The 25,664-nt window shown below is 49.5% G+C and overlaps 1 protein-coding gene across 2 annotated transcripts; it reads left to right on the forward strand.

Annotated features, from left to right (window-relative positions):
- Window positions 1-7,918: 7,918 nt before the first annotated feature.
- On the forward strand, window positions 7,919-25,443 carry PROK2 (prokineticin 2). 2 transcript variants are annotated; one of them, XM_036430532.2, is made up of 4 exons: window positions 7,919-8,040; window positions 11,405-11,530; window positions 23,607-23,669; window positions 24,834-25,443. In XM_036430532.2, exons 1-4 carry the CDS (start codon window positions 7,948-7,950, stop codon window positions 24,933-24,935), a joined length of 384 nt encoding a protein of 127 aa, XP_036286425.1. In that variant the 5' UTR covers window positions 7,919-7,947; the 3' UTR covers window positions 24,936-25,443. The 2 variants fall into 2 exon arrangements, with proteins under 2 accessions (XP_036286425.1, XP_036286424.1); XM_036430531.2 differs by lacking the exon at window positions 23,607-23,669.
- Window positions 25,444-25,664: the final 221 nt, after the last annotated feature.

Raw genomic sequence — 25,664 nt, forward strand, 5'->3', positions numbered from 1 at the left:
AAAAATAAATATTAAATGCATTCAGCATTAAAATGAATAAACCTAATGTTTTAGAACCCGATGTTTATCCTAACCCCTCATATTATTTCAAATATATTTTATACTAAGTATTTTAAGGAAACTCTCTCCTGAATATTTCAACTATTAGAACTAGGTAAGCTTTATTGTATATTATCACTTTAATAGACCAAATAATTTTTTGGGTGTCTTTATAAGTAATTAGCTTTCAAACTGAAGCATGATGATTTACTTTTAAAAATTAAGAGAAGCCCTAGATGGTTTGGCTCCGTGTATAGAGCATCAGCCTGCAGACTGAAGGGTCCCAGGTTTGATTCTGGTCAAGGGCACATGCCCCAGTTGTGGGCTCAACTCCTAGTGGGGGCATGCAGACAGCAGTTGATCAATGATTATTTTTCATCACTGATGATTCTCTCTCTCTTTCTCTCTCTCTCTCTCTTTCTCCCTCTCTCTCTCTCTCTCTCTCATTCTCCCTCTCTGAAAATCAATAAAAATATATTTAAAAATAAAGAGAAATCAACAGCATTAAAATAGATGCCTTTATTTAGAGTAAAAAAAAGCAATTCCATTTTTCATGTCACATTTAAAGCATGATTATTATTTTAAAAATATATTTCAGATTAATATTATATATTTGTCAATAAGAAAAGCCACTGTGTAATTGTACTGTGATAAAAAAAAAACTAAGGTAAAGAAATAAAAACATATCTATTTTAATTTTTTTAATCCATCTAAATAAAATTATTTACACAAAGACAAATGGGATCAGGTAAAAAATTACCAGGCCCACCTACCACCTATTATGCAATAATAATCAGAAGTCAGATAAAGATACACCAAAAAAGTCAGTCCTTAAGCATGCTGGAATCACTTTTAAAACAAGAGCTTCCCATACAAGAACAATAAAAGCTCCCTTCATTTATATGGTTGAGAAAATATTTCAGGCTTCCAGTTCAAGATGACAGACCAAACATCCATGTCTTGCCCTTCTTCTTCAAATCCCACTATGTGCAGACAATTGACATGAAAATACATACAACAAAGTGAACATGCTAGGGGCTCATCAGGAAGCAGACAAATGACTTATAAATGGGAGTACAGCCCATAATATACGTGGTGGAAACACATTTGACCTGAGGAGGAGTAGAGAAACTCCAGACTCTGCTTCTCTGTCATCTGAAGCAAGCAGAAGTCCTGAATTATCAACTTGAGGCCCAATGCATGAAATTCATGCAAGAGTAGGCCTTCCTTTCTCTGACTGTCAGCACCGGCTTCCCTCTGGCACCCGGGACCCAGGTTTCCCTCACAGCCCGGCTTCATCTGGAAGGTTGTCCAGAAGGACATCCAGTCTAATTAGAATATTAAACTTTTATTATTATATATGACTAGAGGCCTAGTGCATGAATATTCATGCACTGGAGTGGGGAGTCCCTCAGCCCAGCCTGTCCCCTCTCACAGTCCGGGAGCCCTCAAGGGTGGGAGGTGACCCAGTGATCAGGGGAAGGCGATGCCCCATCACACCTCTGCTGCTGCCACTGCTGGCAGCACAAGCCTCGGCCAGCCCTGGTTATCTGAGCCTTGGGCAGCCCTGGGCAGCTGGGCAGCTGCCATCCAAGGCTTCCCTGCCCCTAAGGCCGGCCCTAGGCAGCTGGGGGGCTAAGAGGACTTGGAGACTCCACGGCAGTCATGTGGGGCAGGCCTGGCCTTGCCACGTGCCTGCTGCCCTGGCAGGCCTGAGAGGACTGGGTGCTGCCATCTTATTGCTGTGGGCACCGCCATCTTTGAGGATGTGGCAGTTAATAAGCATATTCCCTCCTTATTGGCTGTGGGCAACACCACCTTTGAAGGTGTCACAGTCAATTAGTATATTCCCTCCTTATTGGCTGTGGGCACTGCCATCTTTATGATGGCATAAGGGCCAATTAGCATACTCCCTCTACATTAATTAGGATTATTTGACTCATGCCCACTTTCAGAGGGCTGGCTTCAAGTCCATTTGCTCATCATTTTACCCCCAGTACTACACACAACATCTGGTCATAGTAAATACTTAGTTAAATGAATGAACAAATGATGGTTTACTACCCACCTAAAAGAAAATATCAGCTTAAACATGTACTCTTTCAGAGTCTTCGTATAATTCTAGTATGAAGAATACTAAACTAAAAAACACCACCACAAAGGACACTTCGCTAGCATTTACAATAATTATTCATATCATAAAAAATTTATTGCCCTCATTAAAAAGTCTGAGCCATGGTTGATCCCTTTCCTATAAAATGTGGTGCTAGTCATTACACTTCTGGTTCTCAGAAGTCAAAAGCCTTGTAGATTTGCACTGTCCATCCCCTCAAAGACAGACTCCTCATGTGACTTGTTTAGCTACTAAAACCTGAGCAGTGATTGCTTCAATTCCAGACAGAGTCATTTGAAGGCTGCTGAGCCACCTTCCAGCTCCACCTGCCTGTGTTAGCGTGCTGTGGCCTGTGTTAGCGTGCTGTGGCCTGTATTAGCATGCTATGGCTTGTATTAGCATGCTGTGGCCTGTGTTAGCGTGCTGTGGCCTGTATTAGCGTGCTGTGGCCTGTGTTAGTGTGCTGTGGCCTGTGTTAGCGTGCTGTGGCCTGTATTAGCGTGCTGTGGCCTGTGTTAGCATGCTGTGGCCTGTGTTAGCATGCTGTGGCCTGTGTTAGTGTGCTGTGGCCTGTGTTAGTGTGCTGTGGCCTGTGTTAGCGTGCTGTGGCCTGTGTTAGCGTGCTGTGGCCTGTGTTAGCGTGCTGTGGCCTGTGTTAGTGTGCTGTGGCCTGTGTTAGCATGCTGTGGCCTGTGTTAGCGTGCTGTGGCCTGTGTTAGCATGCTGTGGCCCATGTTAGCATGCTGTGGCCTGTGTTAGCGTGCTGTGGCCTGTGTTAGTGTGCTGTGGCCTGTATTAGCATGCTGTGGCCTGTGTTAGCATGCTGTGGCCCATGTTAGCATGCTGTGGCCTGTGTTAGCGTGCTGTGGCCTGTGTTAGCATGCTGTGGCCCATGTTAGCATGCTGTGGCCTGTGTTAGCGTGCTGTGGCCCGTGTTAGTGTGCTGTGGCCTGTGTTAGCATGCTGTGGCCTGTGTTAGTGTGCTGTGGCCTGTGTTAGCATGCTGTGGCCCATGTTAGCATGCTGTGGCCTGTGTTAGCGTGCTGTGGCCTGTATTAGTGTGCTGTGGCCTGTGTTAGTGTGCTGTGGCCTGTATTAGTGTGCTGTGGCCTGTGTTAGTGTGCTGTGGCCTGTGTTAGCGTGCTGTGGCCTGTGTTAGTGTGCTGTGGCCTGTATTAGTGTGCTGTGGCCTGTGTTAGTGTGCTGTGGCCTGTGTTAGCGTGCTGTGGCCTGTGTTAGCGTGCTGTGGCCTGTATTAGCATGCTGTGGCCTGTGTTAGCATGCTGTGGCCTGTGTTAGCGTGCTGTGGCCCGTGTTAGCGTGCTGTGGCCTGTGTTAGTGTGCTGTGGCCTGTATTAGCATGCTGTGGCCCATGTTAGCATGCTGTGGCCTGTGTTAGCATGCTGTGGCCTGTGTTAGTGTGCTGTGGCCCATGTTAGCATGCTGTGGCCTGTGTTAGCGTGCTGTGGCCTGTGTTAGCGTGCTGTGGCCTGTATTAGCGTGCTGTGGCCCGTGTTAGCATGCTGTGGCCTGTGTTAGCCTGCTGTGGCTGCCATAGAAATTACTGCAACAGGTAGCTTAAAACAGACATGTGTTCTCCCATGGTTCCAGGGGCTAAAAGCTGCAATCAAGGGTGAGCTCTTTCTGATGGCTCTCAGAAGGAGGACCCTTTCTTTCCTCTTCCAACTCGAGCTGCTGGCAATCCTGGGCTTCTAGACACCTGGCAAGTCCCATGGCTTGTAGACACCTGTCTCCAGTCTCGGCCTCCATCTGCACAAGTGCGCTGCTGCAAATGTGTCTCCTTTTATCTGAGTCCATCTCCCTCACTTTCTCTTATCGAGGGCCCACCCTAATCTGGTATGACCTCATCTTAAATTGATTACATCAAGCATGTCCAACTTGTGGCCAGCAGGTTTTAAGTAAATGAGGCATGTGGCTCGCAGGCCTCGAGATTGACATGCTGGGATTACATCTTTACAGACCCTTCCACCAAATTGGGTCATATTCACAGACTAGAGGCCCTGCACGAAATTCATGTATGGGATGAGGGGTTGTCCCTCAGCCAGGCCTGCACCCTCTCCATTCTGAGACTCCTTGAGGGATGTCCGACTGCCCAGTGGGATCCTGTCTAAATGGGCAGTTGGACATCCCTCTCACAATCCAGGACTGCTGGTTCCCAACTGCTCACCTGCCTGCCTACATGATTGCCCCTAACCACTTCTATCTGACACCCTGATCACCCCCTAACCACTCCCATGCCAGCCTGATTGATGTCTAACTGCTCCCCTGCCAGCCTGCTTGCCCCCAATTTCCCTCCTCTGCTGGCCTGGTCACCCCTAACTGCCCTCCCCTGCAGGGTCGATTGCCTCCAACTGCCCTCCCTTGCAGGCCTGATGCCTCCCAACTGCCCTCTCCTGCTGGCCATCTTGTGGTGGCCATCTTGTGTTCACATAGAGGCAGGATTTTTGACCACATGGGGGCAGCTATCTTGATCTTGAATGTTGAAGTGATGGTCAATCTGCATATTACTCTTTTATTAGATAGGATAGAGGCCTGGTGCATGGGTGGGGGCCGGCTGATTTGCCCTGAAGTATGTCCTGGATCAGGGTGAGGCTTCCCTTGGGGCGTGGTGTGGCCTGAGCGAGGGGCCTGTGGTGGTTTGCAGGCCAGCCACAACCCCTGGTGACCCAAGCAGAGGCCCTGATATCTGTAATTTATCTTCTACAATTGAAACTTTGTAGCCTGAAGCTGAGTCAAGCCTCCTGCTCACTCCATGGCTGCAGCCATTTCTGTTTGGATTTGTTTATCTTCTATAATTGAAAGTTTGTATCCTTGAGTGGAGGCCTAGGCCAGCCAGGGTGTGTGGAAAGCTTGGCTTCCTCTATTGCTGGGGAAACCCAAGCCTCTCAACTGCTCTCTGTGACTGCAGCCATCTTGGTTGGGGTTAATTTGCATACTCGCTCTGATTGGCTGGTGAGTGTGCCTGGTGGGTGTGACTTGTGGGTGTAATGGAGTGATTGTTAATTGGCATATTACTCTTTTATTAGGTAGGATACTGTACTTGGGATTGGGACTTGAAAATAGCTTTTGGGCGGATGGAATGTGACCCACTGCACAACCCTCCACTGGCATCATGAAGCACATATTGCAATGGACCCTTCCCAGCCTCGGGCCCAGACAGTCTCATTGCCATGGCAACAAGACATGTGTGTCTCCCCGTGTTCCTCATTTCAGTCACTGTCCATGGAGCAGAATGGTGGCTGAATCACCTGCACAAGGGAAAGGACCTATACCTCAGCTTTTTGGTGACTGCATTTAACCAGTTCATATCAGTTAAATGCCTCTACACTGTTCATCACTTGTCTGTGAACTCCTCTGTACTGTCCTCTGAAGGGCATATTCCTGCTGATCATCACTCAGGGAGAGGCCTGGAACATGCCTAGCCTTTGCTCTGTGCCCGCAGGTGTGCGGGAAATCAGACACAGCATCCCCAGGGGTGTGATCTAATCTGCTGGGAAGGCAAACGCCACTGTGGGTTTGGAATGAAATGCAGGTATCACTCTAACAAGGCTCGTCCGCCTCAGGCACTGCGCTGGCCACATCACAGGCACTATGCTCTTTAAACCCAAGGAGGCTGTAACCCACAAGGTCAGTATCTTCTATCCATTTTATAGGCGAGGAAATAGAGGTTTAAAAGCTTACTAGTAAGTAACTTGTCCAATGGCCACTCAGGATTCCCACCAGCTCAGTCAGATTCACAAATGTGGGGTCTCGTGGACTCCCTGCGCTGCCCGGGGATTCAGCCAGGCCCTGACGGTCTGCTGCCAAACGCAGTCTAACCCCGGCCACAGACTGAGGGTGCGCAGGGGCCACGTTCCAGACGGGGTGCCTCAGCAGGCCTCCGGGCAGAGCGGCTCCTGGGCAGATGATGGGCGGCACGGAGACAGAGCAGGATGGGCAGGCTGCTCTTCCATCTCTATTCCAGCGCGGGCAGGCTGGCCTCCTACCTCCTTATTTATTGTATGAATCAACCTAAATTCAACCTTTCATTTCCATTTAGAACATGGAGCTAACTTTCAGGCTGTTTTTTAACATGCAAAGATTTGTCATGCCGGGGCCTTCATTCCTCCTCTAGAGCATTAGGCCAACAAACAGAAACAGCACAATCAAAAGAAATATGACACCAAACCAACCCTATTTTTAAGTGTTTCTAACCTTGTTTCAAAACAGCCTCTGAGGACTGTTTTCCAAACAGCCACGTAGGAAGCACAGCTGTGTAGATGTTTCCTGTTTTCTGTGCTTGAGAAGCAGGCACTACCCAAGCTGGCATTCAATAGTAACAAATATGAAAGAGAGCATTAAAAAAAAAAGTTGTAGGAATGTTAAAATCCATGCTGACTGGTTTTCCCATTTACCCAGCGGCATTCCCAGGCTAGTGTTGGCATGGAGACTGGAAAAGGAAACTTTCCACCATTCTGTCACTTGCTACTGTTTCCACTTATTTTTACTGAGCCCAATTTTAACATTTTTTTTAAAGTTTGATACTTTTGATGTTTGTATTCATTGTTTCATTCTGAAACATGAAAACGGGTGGAAAGTTAAAATCAGGCAAAGATTTGGTCTTCCAAATATTCAGCTGTTTGACATTCGGATAATTGCCCGCTTTTTTCCTTCTTTCCACATTTGGTCTAAGTGCCTTGGCACGGGGAGCCCCGAGGTCTGGCCTGACTGCCCGATCCCTCGCTGTTGTTATTACAGATGCTGAAGGCGCATCTGCTTCTCAAACGCGGTCCTGGGGCAGGGGAGCCCGCGCTCCTGGCGCCTTAGGGAGAGTCCGCGACCCAGAATCCGGGCGCTGAGCGTGGCGCGGGCACCCTGGTCCCCCGCCGCCCTGGCCCTCCCGCCGCCCTGCTCCCCTGAGGGAGGTCGGGCTGCGGTTCTCAGCGCGAGACCCAGACAGAGGGCAAGTCCCGAGAGCGACTCGCCCGCGGGAAGGCGGCGGGGCCTCCCCCAGCCCGAGGCGGCGTGCCCGGTGGAAGGGTCGGGGTGCGAGCGGCCTGGGCCGGACGCCGGCGCCGGTCTCCCCTCCGCGGCTTCCAGAGCGGCGGGCGAGCTGTGCGCCTCGTAGGGCGCCGCTCCTGGGACCCGGAGGGGAGCAGGTGGCAGCAGGGCGCACAGGAGGCGTCTGCGGGACAGAACACCGCATCCCGCCACGGGCTGCGGGCGGCTGCCTTTGCTCCCCTTTGTTCTCCCCACCCCACCCCTCCAGGTCCCCGCGTGGGTGCGCCCGCCTCTCGGGAGGGTGGACCCCGGTCAGCACCGGGGCGGGCGCCGAGCGGACCAGCGGCACGTGCCCCCCACACACACACACACACTCTCTCTCACACACACCCCCGCACACACACACACACACACACCACACACCACACACACACGTGTCCCCCGCGGAGCGCAGTGGGCGCCCTCGCATCTGGAGAGCAAATGGCGCAGCGGTCAGTCCGCGGGGCACGTGTCGCCTGGAAACGAGGGCAGCAGCGCGGGAGGCTCGGCCCGGCACCGCTCGGCCCCCGCGAACGGCCGCGGGCGCGGGGATCCGGGGTGCCTGCGTGGCGCCCGGGCGGGGCGCGGGGGGCGTGAGGGGGGCGGGGTGTGCCCGCGGCGCCCGCTGAGTCACAGCCCGGCTCCCTTTATATCCGCCCGAGGCCCGCCAGCCGCCAGCCGCAGCTCCGCGCCCGGAGAGCGCCGCCCCGCGCCCCAGCTCCGCGCCCCGCGCCCCAGCCCAGCCCGAGGGCGCCATGCGGGCCCCGCGCCCCGCCCCGGTGCTGCTGCTGCTGCTGCTGCTGTGGCCGCTGCTCGCCCCCCGCGCCGGGGCCGCCGTCATCACCGGGGTAAGCGGCCGCACCTGCTGGCTCCCGGGGTGGGGAAGGCGACGCGAGGGCTGCGAGGACGCGGGGAGGGTGTCCGGCTGGGACCGCCGGCGCCCGGGGGCGCACTGGGGGGAGTGCTGGGCGGCGGGGCACGGGGCGCCGGGGAGAAAAGTGGCCCAAGTGCGGCTCCCAGGGCCAGCACCCCTTCCCGCCCGCGCCCTCTCCCCGGGCCTCTCCGGGTTCGGTCTCTCTGTTCCGCTGGAGGATGCTCTTCAGTCTCCCCAGCGCCGTCCGGACCTGCCCGCGGGACGTGCAGCTGGTGGAGCCCTTCCTGGAACGCAGGGGCCTGGGCATCGCGCTCCGCCCCGTCCTCCGCGGGGCTCTGCTCCCCACGCGCCCCCACAGGATCCCCCCACAGGATCGCCAGGAAAGACCTTGGTCCGAGGCCACGAGTGCGCTTTGAAAGCAACGTGGGTGTTCTTTCTGGATCTCAGGGTTTTCTGTTGTGTGTGTGTGTGTGTGTGTGTGTGTGTGTTGGGGCGGGGGGGTCCCCGGCGTCTTGAGAGTCTCCCTATGAGAGTTTTCCGTTTCCAGTTCCTGATGAAGCACAGCCACGCTCCTGCATGATGGGAAAGGGCGAAGGGAGCGCTCCCCTCAGGGAGGACACCTGCGCGGGGGAGCGGGAGTGCTCCCTGTCCCGCAGGGGTGCTCCTGGGGTCAGAGCGGAATTTCTGCCCAGAACCACAGGCCGGTCCACTTCACAGCAAAGCCGCCGCTGCCCCTGCCGGCTGCCCACTGCCCACTCCCTCCTTCCCAGTCTGCCATTCTGCACCTCCCTTACCTTCTCCTCCGGTATAAGTGCGCGCTCTAGGACTGCATTTGAAAAGAAATGAAATAACGTTTAAGTTTGAGGGAAATGTCATTGTCTAGAGAAAATAAAGCTCTGTTGTCTGCATGCCAATTCCTAGGCTCAGAGCACATTGTGAGCCCTGGAACATACAGTGTTTGCTTCTGTCCGGAAGATACGCAAGTGTACGAATCGGGATATTTATTGGAGTCATTTGGAGATTTTTTAAAAATATATTTTATTGATTTTGTACAGAGAGGAAGAGAGAGAGATAGAGAGTTAGAAACATCAATGAGAGAGAGTCATCAATCAGCTGCCTCTTGCACACCCCCTACTGGGGATATGCCCACAACCAAGGTACATGCCCTTGACCGAAATCGAACCCAGGACCTTTCAGTCCCCAAGCCGATGCTCTATCCATTGAACCAAACCGGTTTCGGCCGTTTGGAGATTTTTTACAAAATGTATTTGAATAGCTTTGTCAGTAACCAGCTGGTGTGATTGAAAAATGTTTTTATAGGTCTTTCTAATACATGAGAATTAACATGATTTCCCCCTCTTCTCCCACTGGCTCGTTTAAAATTTCTGCTAATCCTCTGAGCCCCAAATTCTTTTGCAATATAAGTATCTTTTTGTTCCACTCACGGGACAGCACAGCATGAATAGATCTACAATGGCTTAAGGCTGGAGGGCATAGGAAGCAGCTGTCTAATTAAAAATATATAAACCTGTGTAATTTTTTGTAGATGTTTCCAGGAACCGAAGCTTCTTGTTACAAAATAAACTCTGTCACGTTGGATGTTTGTGTATAGAGAGGTTTGGACGAGCTTGTATAGAGTGTGTGCTGTTGTTGTAATCTTAGCTCTGAGTTACAAAAAGAGGATTCTGTTAACAGCACGGCAATAAAGAAACGCAGTTATGTCTTCATGACAGGAACCATCTGGACTCAAATGAAAAACTAAATAACTTATCTGGAGATGTTGTCTATAGGATATTAAACATCCAAGTGATTGAACTTTAAGAGATTTTTGGCTGGATGTTGATTGTCTAATAAAAAGAGTGGTTGTGGCTTCAGAATTCGGGATCTTTATCTGTTAAAATAAAACACGGCCTGAAGCCTCCACCTTGAACACTTCCTGTTTGGGGGAATATGTGTGGTCACTTAGAAGTCCTTGATTTGTTCCAGCCACGCCGGAAACGCCATGCACTGAGCAGCGCCTGGCTGTGCTGGGAGGACCACATGGGCATGATGCCGGCAGACAGATAAGAGCTGTAAGAGGGAAATGTTCAAACATCTTCCTGTAAATGCCCAGCTACCCCAAGGTGGAAATTGTAGCTTTAGTCCAGATACTTGTTTTAAATATGTTGAGAAAAAAATGTTAGCAGCCAATAAACCAATGAAAAGTAGTGAATAAGCGTGTGCCTATGTGTTTATATTTTAAGAAGTTATGGCTGTCCCCAAAACTAGAATTTTGAAGGAATGCTTTAGTTGTTTCCAATAAACATACATTTAAACTTGTGCCTAAATTATAATTTTTTTATTTCTTACATATTTTATAGGACAGGATGTTTTTACCTAATGTTGGAAAAGTAGATTACTACACACCATCCAAACAGAGCATCCTATTTTTGGTTGATTCTAGGAAAGAACAATAGACCTCCAGATCAATTTTTAAGCACATGAATTTAGACTTCATTGTTCATTCTCTCCCCTGCAGAGAGGAATCCCCGCAGTCCGGTCTTTGATTGTGTGCACTCAGTGTTTGCACTGGGAGCAGGTGCTGAGGTCTGCGTTTCCTCACCCGATGGCTGCGACAGAAGCTCCGTGGAGCTGTGATGTGCACATGTGTACACCCTAAGCCCAGTTTTCTCTCTGCAGGTTACTCCCTGGAGATAAGAGAGTAACATACGGGAAAGCCTTGGTCCACCCATTCTCACCCTGTGAGATTTCTTTCTTTAAAGAGGAAATGGTGAAAATCAAGTCAGTGGTGTGAGAAACATCTAGTCTCATGAACCAAAATGCAAATATTTAAGAAGGAAAATGAGTTCTTCTAAAATTTACATCAGTGCCTTGATGGGTCTGAAGCAGCTCATGCCAGACTTAGAGACCCTTTAAATCTCTTCGGAAAAACTGGCCCAGTGGACTCAGTTAGTAATCATACAGTCTCGTGATTTGACTTACAGAATGCTTAGTGGCTGTGTATAGTATAAGACTAATACAGACACATTTTTTTCCAAGTTCAAAGCAAATTCAGTAAAGCACTAGAGATAACTGGTGTGTATTTTTTTAATATTGTGTTTAAGATTTTCATAATGTGTGAGCAATTATTATGCCATTTAAAAAAAAACTAGGAAAACCTCTTCTGATTATATTTTGTGGCAAACACCGGACAAGTAAATGAAGACTGCAGTTTTTTATTTATGTGGTTATTATCGCAGAGCAGTTGGATGCTTAAAGCGCTTTCTTGTGGCTATTTTTAGGTCACCTGCATCTGAGTCCGCCGCTGTCCGTATTCATGTTTGCTTCTCTCGTCCCAGGCTTGCGTGGACGACTTCCAGTGCGATGGAGACACATGCTGTGCCGTGAGCCTGTGGATCAGGGGCCTTCGGCTGTGCACACCCATGGGCCGGGCAGGGCACAGCTGCCACCCGCGCTCTCGGAAAGTGAGTACTTTGTGTTCACGGCGGTTCCTCCCGGGGCAGTGCCCTCACCTGAGCAAGGCTGTGTGACCTGCAGCCCAGGTGTGGGAGCTGGAGAAGATGACAGTGGAAAGCACTTGCTCTGCCCATCCCCTTCCGCTGGAAAGAACTGTGTCCTCTTACTTATTCTAGCGATCAGTTTCCTGCCATAGTTCTCATGACATTAGAGACACTTCATAATAATTTCAAAGACATGAATTTGTTTAAAATCATTTAGGAATCCTATCTAATAAAGAGGAGATATGCTAATTGACCCTCACACCATTACAGAGATGGCAGCACCCACAGCCAATAAGGAGGGAATATGCTAATTGACTACCATGCCCTCAAAGATGGCAGCACCCACAGCTAAAAGATGGTGGTGTCCAGTCCCCTCATCCCCACTGGGGTGGCAGGAATGTGGCAAGACCAGGCCCACTACCAGGCAGGCCTGGCTGCTCTGCATGCCTGCCTCCAGAGTCCCCAGTCTGCTTAGCCCCCCCAACCGCCCAGGGCCACCTGAGGCTCAGGTATCCAGGTTCACCCAAGGCTCAGGTAACCAGAGATGGCTGAAGCTTGTGCTGCTGGCAGTGGCACAGGTGGCAGAGGTGTGACGGGACATCGCCTTTCCTTGATTGCCAGATCATCTCCTGCCCCTGAGGGCTCCCAGACTGTGAGAGGGGGAAGGCTTGGCTGAGGGACCCTCCCCCATCCAGTGCATGAATTTTTATGCTCCAGGCCTCTAGTATATCTATAATAAACCGGATGGCCAAACAACGGAGCAACTGTCCAGACAGCCTTCTGGATGACCTTCCGGGTGAAGCTGGGGCTGCAAAGGCCTACTCTCTATATATGAGACCTACTGCTAAGGCAGAAGTAAATAAGTTGTGTCTTTGGTAGAGGAGTGTGCTATGTTGTTAGTGTCTGCGTTCAGAACATAAGGATTTGTACACCTATGAGCAAAGTGGAGGCAACTGCCATTGCTGTTTTGTTATTTTAGAAAATCATTGATAATACAACTAGTGTTGTATCTTAATTTAAGATATAAAAGTAATTGACTATTTATAGGATAGATTGTTCACAGTCCTAGGGGCTAATGATAGTTCATTTTCCGCTGTATCTATCTAACATAGGGGTGTCAAACTCAATCAGAGAAGGGGCCAAAATCTAAAATCCAGCCTAAATCGCGGGCCGAATGGTTTACTGAACAGTCATAAACTGTCATTGTGATGGAAACGCAGCGGAGTGCAGTGATGACAGCGTGGTGCGGGCCACATTGCAAGGCCTGGCGGGACGGATTTGGCCCGCGGGCCTTGTGTTTGACACATGTGAATTAACAGGTCAATATCAGAGTGGCCTAAGCCACCTTTGCAGAGTTATTGGCAATGATAGGTCTGAGCTGGGAGGGCAGGGAGGAGCGAGGCTGCAGACTCCTGCCTGTGGGCCCCAACTGGTTACAGGCAGGGAGGGGGGGGGGAGGGAGCAGAGAAATGTGGGGAGCCTGGACAGTCCTTGCCCTTCAGATTGAAAACTTTTGGAACGCAAAATCTGCAGGGACACAGTGCCTAGCTCGCTAGCCCCAGGTCTGCGTGGCCCAGCAGTGCAAGGAAGTCCAGGGCACAGGGGCCGCCGGGCTAGGTGGCTGGCCGCAGGCAGAGCTGGTCCCTGCACTTCCCCTCTGCATGTTAGAAGCAAACTGGATTCCGCTCCGCTTTACCGCGTCCAAAGGTTAAAGCTGCCGCTGAACCAGCGTTTTCCGGTATTGCACAGGCCAGTGAGGCTCCCTTCCCCTTCTCGAAATAAACGTAAAGAAGCCGTTGGCTAGGGGAGAGCTGTGACTGTCTGCAGCGGGGACTCTGGCTGCTCGGAGCACCTGAAGCGGAGTGCAGCTCTCCTGTGGTTTCCTTGAGAAACACTTCCTGTTACGTGTAGACCCTCCTTCCCTGGGTTTTACCGCTCGCAGCTGCGCTGTCATTCTAAACCTGTCAGGCACCTTTAGTCCTGGCTGTTTGGAACTGGGAAGTTCTTAAGCCACCATTATTTGTCTTAGTTCCAAACCTCGGGAAGATGCCATTGGTCCAGCTGCTAGGCACAGGCCTCCCTGGGCACCGGTCTCCCCGGGCACCGGTCTCCCTGGGCACAGGTCTCCCTGGGCACAGGTCTCCCCAGGCACTGGTCTCCCTGGGCACAGGTCTCCCCTAGGCATAGGCCTCCCTGAGCACCGGTCTCCCTGGGCACAGGTCTCCCTGGGCACCGGTGTCCATGGGCACCGGTCTCCCTGGGCACCGGTCTCCATGGGCACCGGTCTCCCTGGGCACCGGTCTCCCTGGGCACCGGTCTTCCCGGGCACCGGTCTCCCTGGGCACCGGTCTCCCTGGGCACTGGTCTCCCTGGGCACAGGTCTCCCTGGGCACCGGTCTCCATGGGCACCGGTCTCCCCGGGCACCGGTCTCCCTGGGCACAGGTCTCCCTGGGCACAGGTCTCCCTGGGCACCGGTCTCCCTGGGCACCGGTCTCCATAGGCACCCGTCTCCCTGGGCACCGGTCTCCCTGGGCACCGGTCTCCATGGGCACCCGTCTCCCTGGGCACAGGTCTCCCTGGGCACAGGTCTCCCTGGGCACCGGTCTCCATAGGCACCCATCTCCCTGGGCACCGGTCTCCCTGGGCACCGGTCTCCCTGGGCACCGGTCTCCATGGGCACTGGTCTCCCCGGGCACCGGTCTCCCTGGGCACCGGTCTCCCTGGGCACCGGTCTCCCTGGGCACCGGTCTCCATGGCCACGTTCCTTTCTGATGTTGGCCGTGCTACATGTGTGCCATGTTGCCAAGAGCTGCCCTCGCTCAGCCTGTCCTTCGGGATGTGCTGCTCCCCAGCTGTCCTGGCTGCCGGGTGCAGGGCCAGGGCCGGGCAGCGGCGGGCCTGGCCTCAGCAGGAGCTGCACTGCTGGCTGTCGGTGCTGCGTGTCCGGTGCCCCCATTGTGGTGGGTCGTGGTGCTCACCGCGCTGGGGAGGAGAGTGCGTTTGTCCGGACTCCACACACCGGTGTTCAGACTGCGGCCTCGGCAGCTGCTGCACAGGTGCCAGGCCAGAGGACAGCCACAGCCTTCACTGCTTGTCTGTAGTCTACCTCCGCCCACTTCTTCCTCCCCAGACGCTGTGTGTCTGGCACAGAATTGAGTCCCATGGGCTGGGCTGGCTGGTGTGGACGGGGATTAACAGTCCGAAGTGGGAATTTGTCTCACCTTCTAGTTCCAATGGTTTCCCAGTGGGAGATGTTTTTACTTATTTATTTCCCCATCACCAATTATCCCTCCATCCCCTCTTCCACCCATCCTCCCGCACAACCACCACAGTGCTGTTCGCCCCTGAGTTCCCTTTCCTGCCCAGTCCCTCCACGCTGCCCAGCACGCCGCCTCCGAGCTGTCAGCCTGCTCTCCAAGTCTGTCTCCATTTTGCTTGTAGTTCAGTTTATTCATTAGATTCTAATTGGAGTGAAATTTTATGGCACTTGTCTTTTCCTGACTACCTTATTTCACTTAGTATAATGTTCTCCTGGTCCATCCATGCTGTCCCAAAGGATAAAATTGTCTTCATTTTTGTGGCCAAGTAGTATTCCATTGTGTAAATGTGCTACAGCTTTTTTATCTGCTCATCTATTGGTGGGCACTTGGGCTGCCCCCAAACTTTGGCTATTGTGAATAATGCTGTATTGAACATAGGGTGCACATATTCTTTCTACTTACTGTTTCTGGTTTCTTCAGATAAAACCCAGAAGTGAACTTGGTGGTTCACAGGCAGTTCTAGTTTTAATGTTTTGAGGTAACTCATTACTGCTTTCCCAGTGGCTGCACCAGTCTGCACTCTCACCAGCCGTCATGAGGGCTCCCTTTTCTCCATGTCCTCGCTAGCACTTGTCTATTGATTAATTGATGGTAGCCACTCTGACAAGTGTGAGGTGATACCTCATTGTCATTTTATTTTATTTTATTGATTTTTTTACAGAGAAGAAGAGAGAGGGATAGTTAGAAACATCGATGAGAGACAATCATTGATCAGCTGCCTCTTGCACACCCCCTACCGGGGATGTGCCCGCAACCAATGTACATGCCCTTGACCGGAATCGAACCTGGGACCTTTCAGTCCACAGGCCGACGCTCTATCCACTGAGCCAAACCGGTCTCGGCCCTCATTGTCATTTTAATTTACATTTCTCTCATGATTGGTGACATTGAGCATCTTTTCATACGTGTGTTGGCCATCAGCACATTCTCTTTGGAGAGTGTCTATTCTGGTCCTTTGCCATTTTTTAATTGGATTGTTTGGGGTTTGAGAGATTAGGATTAGGGTTAGGGTTAGGGCGAATTTTATAAGTTCTTGGTAAATTTTAGATGATAACCCTTGTTGGATGTATCGTTGGGGAATATGTTCTCCCATTTCGTGGGATGACTTCATTTCCTGATGGTTTCCTTTGCTGTGCGCAAACGTTGGGGTTTGATTTAGTCACATTTATTTGCTTTTCTTTGTTTCCTTTGCCCAAGGTGTTATATCAGAAAAAATATTGCTACAAGAAAAGTCCAAGATTTTATTGCCTATGTTTTCTTCTAGATTTTTATGACTTCAAGTCTAACATTTAAGTTTGTAAGCCAACTTTTGTTTATTCTTATGTGTGGAGTAAGGAAGTGGTTTAGTTTCATTTTTCTTTTGCACGGATCAGTTCAACTTTCCCAACACCATTTACTGAATAGATTATCTATAGCCCATCGTATGTTTCTTCCCCTCTGTCAAATAGTCACTGACTGGGAAGGTGCGGCTTTATTTCTGGGCTCTCTGTTCTGTCCATTGATCTGTGTGTCTGTTTCATGCTGGTCCTCACCACAGTGACCAGAGAGGAAGAAGAAATATACGCCTCGCAGTGATGAGTAAATAGTTTGATGTCAGGTAGTGGTACTCCTCAATTTTGTTCTTCTTTCTCAAGATTGCTGTTGCTATTTGGGGACTTTTGTATTTTCATATAAATATTTGGACTATTTGTTCCAGTTCTGTGAATACGCCATTTGGTATCTTGATAGGAAGTGCCTTCAATCTGTATATTGCTTTGGATAGTATGGACATACTAATGTTACTTTTTCCATGAACACAGTATATGCTACCACTTGCTTGTATCTTTTTTAGTTTTTTTTTTTGTTTATTTTTCAAATACAGGTCTTCTACATCCTTGGTTAAATTCTTTTAAAGCAATTGTGAATGGAATTGGTTTTTTTTAGTTTCCCTTTCTTATAGTTCATTATTGGTGTTTAAAAATGCAACTTATTTCTGGATATTTGTTTTATCTTGCTACTTTACTGAATTCATTTATCAGTTCTAGTAGATTTTTGGTGGAATCTTTAGGATTCTCTCAATGTATTATAATGCCATCTGCAAATAATGTCACTATTTCCTTTCCTATCGGGACATCTTTTGTTTCTTCTTCCCTGGTAGCCGTGGCTATGCTGACGAAGCGTGGTGAGTGTGGACATCCCTGTCTTGTTCCTGTTCTGAAGGGGAATGCTTGTAGGTTTTGCCCATTGAGTATGATATTGGCTCTGGGTTTGTCATATATGGCCTTCATTACATTAAAGTATATTCCCTCTATTCTCACTTTGCTGAGAGTTTTGATCAATAATGAGTGCTGGGTTTTGTCAAATGCTTTTTTTATGCATCTATTTATATGATCATGTGGTTTTTATCCTTAATTTTGTTTATATTAATTTGCAGATATTATACCATTGTTGCACTTCCAGAATAAATTCCACTTGACCCTGGTGGAATCTTTTTAATGTATTGCTGAACTAGCTTTGCCAACATTTTGTTGAGGATTTTAGCATTTATGCTCATCAGGGATATTGACCTATACTTTTCTTTGTCATTATTTGGTTTTCAAAATTTTGGAATAGGTTGAGAAGGATGAATGTTAGTTCTTCTTGAATGTTTGGTAAAATTCACTTGTAAAGGATCCAGTCCAGGGATTTTTGTTGGGAGTTTTGTTTTGTTGTTGTTACTGCTTTAATTAACCTGTCTAATCAGATTCTCTGATTCTTCCTGAGTTAGTTTTGGAAGATTGCATGTTTGTAGGAATTTATCCATTTCTTTCAGGTTGTCCAATTTGTTGGCATATAGTTATTCATAATATTTCTTGCAATCCTTTATAATTTTTTGGCGTCAGATATTACTTCTCCACTTTCATTTCTAATTTTGTTTATTTAGGTTCTCTATATTTTTTCCTCATGAGTCTAGCTAAATGTTTGTCAATCTTATTTTCTTTTCAGAGAACCAGCTTTTGGTTTAATTTATACTTTGTATTATTTTTTAGACTCTACTTCATTTATTTCTGCTCTGATCTTTATTACTTTCTTCCTTCTTCTCACCCTGGGCTCTTTGTGTTGTTCTTTTTCAAGTTCCTTTAAGTGTAAAGTTATATTATTTGAGCTTTCTCCTGTTTCTTGAGATAGGCCTGTAATGGTATACATTTTCCTTTAGGGCTGCTTTCCCTGTATCTTACAGACTTGGGGTTGTTTTGTTCTCATTTTCATTTGTTTCAAGGTATTTTTTTATTTCCTATGTGGCTCTAGCCTGCTCTTTCCTCCCTCTGCTGAAACCCAGGGTTAGTGGCTGCGAACAAAATTTTGTGTGTGGCCCTTTAAGAGGGTGCCTGTATTGCAAGCTGTCTCTCCCTGGTGGACAGAAACCCCAGATGTTTTCACAGCCATATTATTTGTGGGTTTCCCGGGGGGAGGGAGGGGTGAATCAAGTCTAAGCTGGCAGGTGGACATCCCCTGAGGGGTCTCAGACTGCAAAAGGGCTCAGGCTGGACTGAGGGACCCCTCCCCACCCTGAGTGCTCAATTTTCATGCACTGGGCCTCTAGTATGCATATAAATTATTTGGTTTATCTCTTCTCACCGACCTGCACCTTCCTTCTGAGATTCCACAGTCTATTCTATGCTTGTATGTCTCCGGATATATTTTGTTCATTAGATTCCAAAAATGAATGATACTTGTCTTTCTCTGACTGGCTCATTTCGCTTAGCATAATACTCTCTAGGTCCCTCGATGCTGTCTCCAAGAGTAAGAGATCCTTCTTTTTTTACTGTTGCATAGTATTCCATCGTATAAATGTACCACAGCTTTTTTAGCCACACATCTACTGATGGACACTTGGACTGTTTCCAGAACTTAGCTATGGTAAACCGTGCTGCTATGAACACAGGGATGCATGCATTATTTCTGATTGGTGTTTCTGGATTCTTATTCCTAAGAGTGGGATTACTGGGTCAAATAGCAGTTCCATTTTTAATTTTTTGAGGAAACGCCATACTGTTCTCCACAAGTCTGTGCACTAGGGTTCTCTTTTCTCCACTTGTTGTTTGTGTATTTTTTGATGGTGGCCCCTGCTTTTTTAAAGAAAAAAAATGGATTACTGGTCACGGTCATAGGAATTAATGTTCTAAAAACATAAGGCTATGAATAGGTGAAGACTAAACCTATTTAAATTTTAAACTTTCCATCCTGGTTTGACTTAGTCATTAGCCACAAATGTCTATTAATTTTGATGAAGTGAACTTATATTTAATGAATGAACTTGATAACGATGCATAAGAATTGGTAGCCCTGAGCTCAGTTTACTGTGGTATTTCATACAATTCAGTTCACTTGTGGAGTGTGCAGATCTGAACTTTCACCCTATTCAGATCTGACTAGGCTGTGCTGATATAATTATAGGAATTTTTGTTGTTGTTTTTTTAACCCTCACCTAAGAAGTAAGGATATTTTTTTCCCATTAATTTTTAGAGAGAGTGGAAAGGAGGAAGGAGAGAAAAAAACAACATCAATGTGACCTCGGTCGGGGTACATCAAACCACTAACCCACGTACCAGAACTTGACCTGGAACTGAACCCAAGACCCTTTGGTGGTCAAGCCAATGCTCTAACCATTTAGCACACTGGTCAGGGCTATACTTATTGGTTTTTAATTTTATATTTGACTAGAAACCCAGTGCACAACATTCATGCACTTGTTGGGGAGGGGGTCCTTCAGCCTGGCCTGCACCCTCTCGCAGCCCAGGACTTCTCAGGGGATGTCCAACCACTGGGAGCAGGCCTAAGCCGTTAGTTGGACACCCCCCAAGGGATTCTGCACTGCTGCTGCACTTGCCGGCCATGAGTCTGGCTTCTGGCTGAGCTGTGCTCCCCTGTGGGAGTGCACTGACCACCAGGGGTTAGCTCCTGCACTGAGCATCTGCCCCCTTCTGTTCAATGTCCATCATAGGGACCAATCTTTCCAGCGTTTGGTCAATTTGCATATTAGCATTTTAACAATAAATTTTTAAACAATTATGAATAAGTTACTATATTATATGTCTACAGGGGATACTTAGCTGTTTTTAAAAGATGCCCAGTTAAATTTACTAATACCTATACTTTCCAGAGTTTACAAAGACCAGCCAATTGCATCCCGTTCTGCTTACCTGATGGCTTGGAAGTTTCTAATTACATGTTTATCACTCACTGGAAGCCCGATGCACGAAGATTCCTGCTAGAATGGGCTTTCCTTTTCCTGGTGCCGGCACCACCTTTCCACTCCAGCCCAGACTCTTTCCATTCAGGCCCTGCCTTCCCACGCTGCCCAAAGGCCCTGAGAGACCAGGGGTGGGGCAGAACATCAGCATCGTCGCCATAGCTACAACACAAGCATCCTGCCCCATCACTCAGCACCTGTGTATGCAAATAACCTCCATCTTTGTTGGGTTAATTTGCATATCACTCTTGATTGGCTGGTGGCCAATTTACATGTTTGTCTATTATTAGGTAAGATTATTTTACAAATTTTTTAAATTTAACTATTTTCTCCAAAAAAATTAATCTGAATACTTATTTTGTTCCACTTTTTATGTCAACATTTTAAGCACCAGTTTTAGGTTTTTTTTTAGCTGCATTTTTGCTGCTAAAATGACAAATTATTCTTTTTTGAAGATAAATAATTGAAATTAGAACATGGTTCTTTTATTTACGTAAGAAGAAAATGGAAGATTTTAAATGATTAACTTTCTGTTACAGACTGAACCCATAACAGAACATTGTAAACAGCTATAATTTCAGGAAGGAATATAAAATTTTTAAAACACCAACTAAAATATAACTCCTATCACTACAGAATGTAGTGACAACTGGTGGAAGAATTCATAATGAGCTAAATGCCTCATCTTTCATAACAGGATGTCAAGAACCCCTGTCTACTTTTGCTCTCTTGGGGGCAGGACCATAGCTGTGATTACAGGGTCATTGGCGTTGGCGGAGAGATGCTGAAGAAGTAAATAGAGTTTAGTCTAAGCAGAGTTTCTCAACCTGGCCTCCACCAACCTCTAGGTCAGGAATTGTGTTGTAGGGGTTGTCCTGTGCATTGTGGGGAGTCTAACTGCATCTCTGGCCTTGATCTGCTATCTAGTTGTGACAACAAAAATGTCTCCAGACTGTGACACATGACCGCTGGCAGGTTCGGGGCATGTGGAGGGGGCTGTGTTCGGAATCGCCTGGCTGGGTGCCCTGGCCTCACGCCACATTAGCCTCGGCTACAGGACAGTCTGGAGAGCAGCATCCCCTTCGCATGGGAGCTTCAGCTGCTACCCAAGCACACAGCTTCTTTTGGGCTCTCAACTTGATGGGGTGCTACCAAATTCGAGGGCCAAAGGATGGGGCTCCCCTTGATCCACAAAAGCTACCACCTTGTTTTTGCAAATCTGTTGTGACTGCCTAGCCCCAGAGACCCGAGGCCTGCATGCCAACAGCTCTCCTGACCGAAGTTCACGCAGCCAGTGGGGCCCGCCTGCTGCTCTGTGTTCAGCCAGTCTTCTGAGGGCACAGAGCTGCCGGAGGCCAAGGCCCAGCATCCCAGCCCAGGTCAACCCTCTGCTCACAAGAGGGAGCCAGGTTGATGATCACATTATTTAGGGTTGCAGGAATGCATATGTGTTTTTTAAAAACATGAAGAAACAATTTAAAATTTAGCCAAATTAAGATACACAGCAATCTTCATAATTAATCAAACCAGAAACTGTGGGAGTTCTGAACTCTGTTTTATTTTATGCATTATTCTACCATTTCATTTTTTTTTTTTTTAAAGAACTATGTACCAAAAAAGTTGTTGCAAAACAATACTATTACAAACTAGTGGCCTGGTACCTGGATTCAAGCACATTGAAAGAAAATAAATTAGAAGGAAGATTTGTGTGGTAATTACATTACTACAAAAAATTACATATCAAAATAGTATATATAATATAGTATTATAAAATTAAAATACAAACTATTTTAATATAACTAATCACCCTTTATAATAGAAGTGTCAGAGATGAAAAAACTTAGTAAAATGTACATGAAAATAATACATAAATTGATTAATAAATAAACAATATATTGTCAACAACGTCGCTTTAGAAATATGTTGTGCCAATAGTTGGTCTTCAGATACATTCTGGTGTTGCTGGTGATTGGCGCCAGCAAGAGCGTTACATGTATCACACATGCATGAGTCAACGTTAAATTTTAACTTTTATTTTTAAATTATCAGTGCATGTCATATGTGCCAGTGGTCGGAAGGTTGAGTGTATGTACAGTCAATTAGCCTTTTAGATAGGTAAGTAGATAGATAGACAGATAGATGATAGATAGATAGATAGATAGATAGATGATAGATAATAGATAGATAGATAGATAGGTAGATAAAAAGACACCTGTCGAGGCTTTCTTCCCGTCGCCCATAGTTTCTTCTCTAACACATGACTGTAGAGAGAAACGCTGTTTCCTCTTCTAAACCCGGTGCCAGCGGGTGAGGCTCGGCCTTCGCTGCGCGCTGGTGCTGTTCCGTCTCCCGGGCGAGGAGTGCTGGGCAGGGGAACGGCGGACGGTGCGGAGCTGGTCTGAGGTCTGGGCTGAGCAGTCAGCTCCTGGCCTGCTTGTCCTCTGACAGGCGCTGTCTGTCAGCACGTGCTGGGCATCACTGTCAGACAGCTGTTTGCTGCTCCGTGTCTGTGGGTCTGGGAGTGAAGGGGCAGGGAAGAAATCAGCAAGCTCTGAGGCGTCGCTCAGACACTGTGGCCTTTGTCATCAGAGCTGCATAGGAAAGGGCAGTGAGGGTGCTGCACGAGGCTTGGCCCTGTCCCTTCCCGCCTGCTTTTGGCTCTGACAGCCCATGTGACAGCCCAGGGCAGCATTATGCGCAGGAGGTGAGCACAGCGAGGCCGTTAGTGATGAGAGCTGCGGTGGCTTCTCTCTCACCGCTGAGTGTGCGCTCCCTGTGGACAGGCCGTTCTTGTTCTGTTATTGCTGTGCCCGCAGCACCTACCACAGTGCCTGGCGTGCTGGTGCCGTGCAGTGAGTGTCCGTGGATGGATGAGTGAAGGAGACATGCCTGCTATTTATTTCTACAGTTTCAGTTCACTCCCTTCAGCTGCTTTTCCTCGAAAGCTGTTGCCTGCGCCGTTTTCCTAAACCCAGCACCGTGCACACCCTGGGCCAGGCGTGTCCTGGCTGTGAGGCTGTCCTGTGCACTGGAGGGTGTATAGCCACATCCCTGGCCCCGACCCACTCAGCGCCAGTGTGCTGCGCTCCTGCTGTGGGCGCCCGGGGCCCCTGGGGGTGGCGGGAGCACCACCCCCACGAGGAGCACTGTCCGCAGCCCTGTCAGGCTGACAGAGGAAGCTCTCGCAGGCCCAGGAGGGCTGCACGTGCAGGGAGTGTAACTCCCACTGCCGGTAGTCATCAGCTTGTCCAGCAGCACCCCCTGTCAGCAGTGGCCCACCACCCTGCACCTGTGGACACACACAGGGACAGAGCCCCTCCGAGCTGAGTCTGCTCCGCGCTGGCGCCAAGCGCTGTGGACTCAGTGCCCCCAGAGCCCCCGAGCTTGGGACGCACTGCCTTTCCAGGCAGACAGAGGAGGGGGCTGGCCACGCCCGCCCACCACTCCCACCGCCTCCTCCCACCCCGTTGTGTACATTGTTCTCAACCATCTCCCTGGCCCTTCCAGAACCATTTTGGAAATGGAAGGCAGGAAAGAAGAAGGAGGAAGAGAAGAAAAAGGAAAAAGGAGGTAAGGAGACATGGCGTGGTCCCACTCGAAGTTAACACCCAGAATAAGCAGCCTTGTCCCTGGGGCAGCCAGAACCGGGTCTGTTCCTTCCGTCCAGCCCAACGAAGGCGAGGCTGGCCCTGCCACCGCCTGCAGAGCGCCTCCTTTCCATAGAGGGTGCTCAGAGGCCCGGAGGAGGCGGCCAGGCTCACCGGGACAGACGTGGGGCCCGCGGCCTCTTTGGTGGAGGGGAGTGAGGAGCACGCGGCATGGCGTCGAGGCCGGCATGGCACTGAGGCCGGCATGGCACCGAGGAGGACACGCGGGCTGGAGGCAGGGATGTGAGCTGCCTCTCACTTCTCCTGCATTGGAGGAACTTGCCTCCCAGTTCCCTGCCTGTCACCGCCTCCAAGGGGTGGCATCCCCCGCGGGTCCCGCAGACGGTGCCCTGCAGAGCGGGCAGGTGCTCAGGAGGCGCCCGGCTCTGCCTGCGGAGAGCACAGGCCTCTGGCGTGCTGGCCTCCTGCCCTGCACGGAACACCACGGCCCAGAGGCGGGTGGCCCTCCTCCGCCAGCCCCGCTGGCGGCACAGCAGCTTCGCTGCTCTCAGAACCAGCGGCCTTGGCTGCGGCTCTCCTCCGCGGGCTCGCCTAGTTCCCCGTCAGAGACCAAGCTTGCTCCTTCCGAACGCCCCCCCCCCCTTGTTTCTCCCCTCCTCCCACCCGGTGTGACTCCCCTGACCTCTGTGTGCAGAGGGCGCAGCCGGCCTTGCTTCTTGTCTGGGGTGGTTTACTCCTTAGAACAAGTGGCCAAGCCCAGAGCCTGTCTCCTGAGGGCGCCTCCGGAGCAGGAGGAACTGGTGAGAACCAGGGAACGGCACCTGAGCTTGTGCTTCAAAGCTCAGGCTCTGGCCCAACTGCCAGCCAGGCTTCAGGTTCTGGCCGTGAGCTTGGCAAGGCGCCAGGCCTCGGTCTGTCTCTGGAAGGGGGGTAACGGGAGCGTTGCCGCACTCAGTGGCAGGAGGATGGGGAGGGTGACACCAGAGGCGTGACCCCCTTGCCGGGCGGCTGGGCCGGTGGCGGACACTCAGCCTGCTCTGTGCACAGAGGTTTCCCGAGAAGAGTTCGGTGTGGTTTTGTTTGTTTGTTCTTTCCGTTTCCTGACGTGGTTTTCTTTCCATTCTAGGTTCCATTTTTTGGGCAGAGGCTGCTTCACACGTGTCCGTGCATGCCTGGCCTAGCCTGCTCACGAGCTGCAGTCAACCGATTTGTTTGTTCCCGAAAGTAATCGCGTTAGAGTAGAAGCTCGAAATGTGAGTGGCCACACGATGCCTGTAACACCGATCCTGGCTCCTGTGCCAGACAGAACCTAGTGCTTCCGCCGCCTCCGAGTGACGTTGCCAGCTTTGATTTTTAAGTGACCTCTTTTTATGGAAAACATTTAGTTTGGGGTACAAATGTAACGTTCAAGGCATTGTGGAACTGCTTCTAATTTCCCAGTTTGTTTTAGGTTTGGCTTTTTTTAATGCCAATAATTCACCCATTTTCACAAAAAGCGAGGACAATAAGAATTTGATATTTTGTTATAGACTCCTCTTTTTTCTTAAACCCTTCTCCTCCCATCCCTGCCCCACACATATCCTCGCTCACCCTTTGCTCTCTCGCTCCTCAAGAATGTTAAGGACCTCACTTTGTTCTTTGTCATTCGCCTCCCCGTGCTCGTGGCATTTTAACATACATGTGTGGTGGGGAGGGGTGTCCATGTCACCCGTTTGCGGTGGAGTCACTGAGGAAAAGCAAGCAGTGGAGAGTGCAGAGCTAAACAGACCCTCCAGGCCTCTCACACGGAGTGAGGGTGGCAGCTGCCACACGCCCGTAGGCTGTCTGCGCAGCCTCAGGCCGTTGGGTGCCCCGGCGAGGACAAAGGATGGAGGGCCAAACTAATTTAGTCCAGATTTATAGATGGCTTTTTTAAAGAATTCCCAGTACAGCAATGATTTTCAGCTGGTGTGCCCTA

This window comes from Pipistrellus kuhlii, unplaced genomic scaffold (assembly GCF_014108245.1).
Source record: "Pipistrellus kuhlii isolate mPipKuh1 unplaced genomic scaffold, mPipKuh1.p scaffold_m20_p_11, whole genome shotgun sequence".
In the NCBI taxonomy this organism is placed as follows: domain Eukaryota; kingdom Metazoa; phylum Chordata; class Mammalia; order Chiroptera; family Vespertilionidae; genus Pipistrellus; species Pipistrellus kuhlii.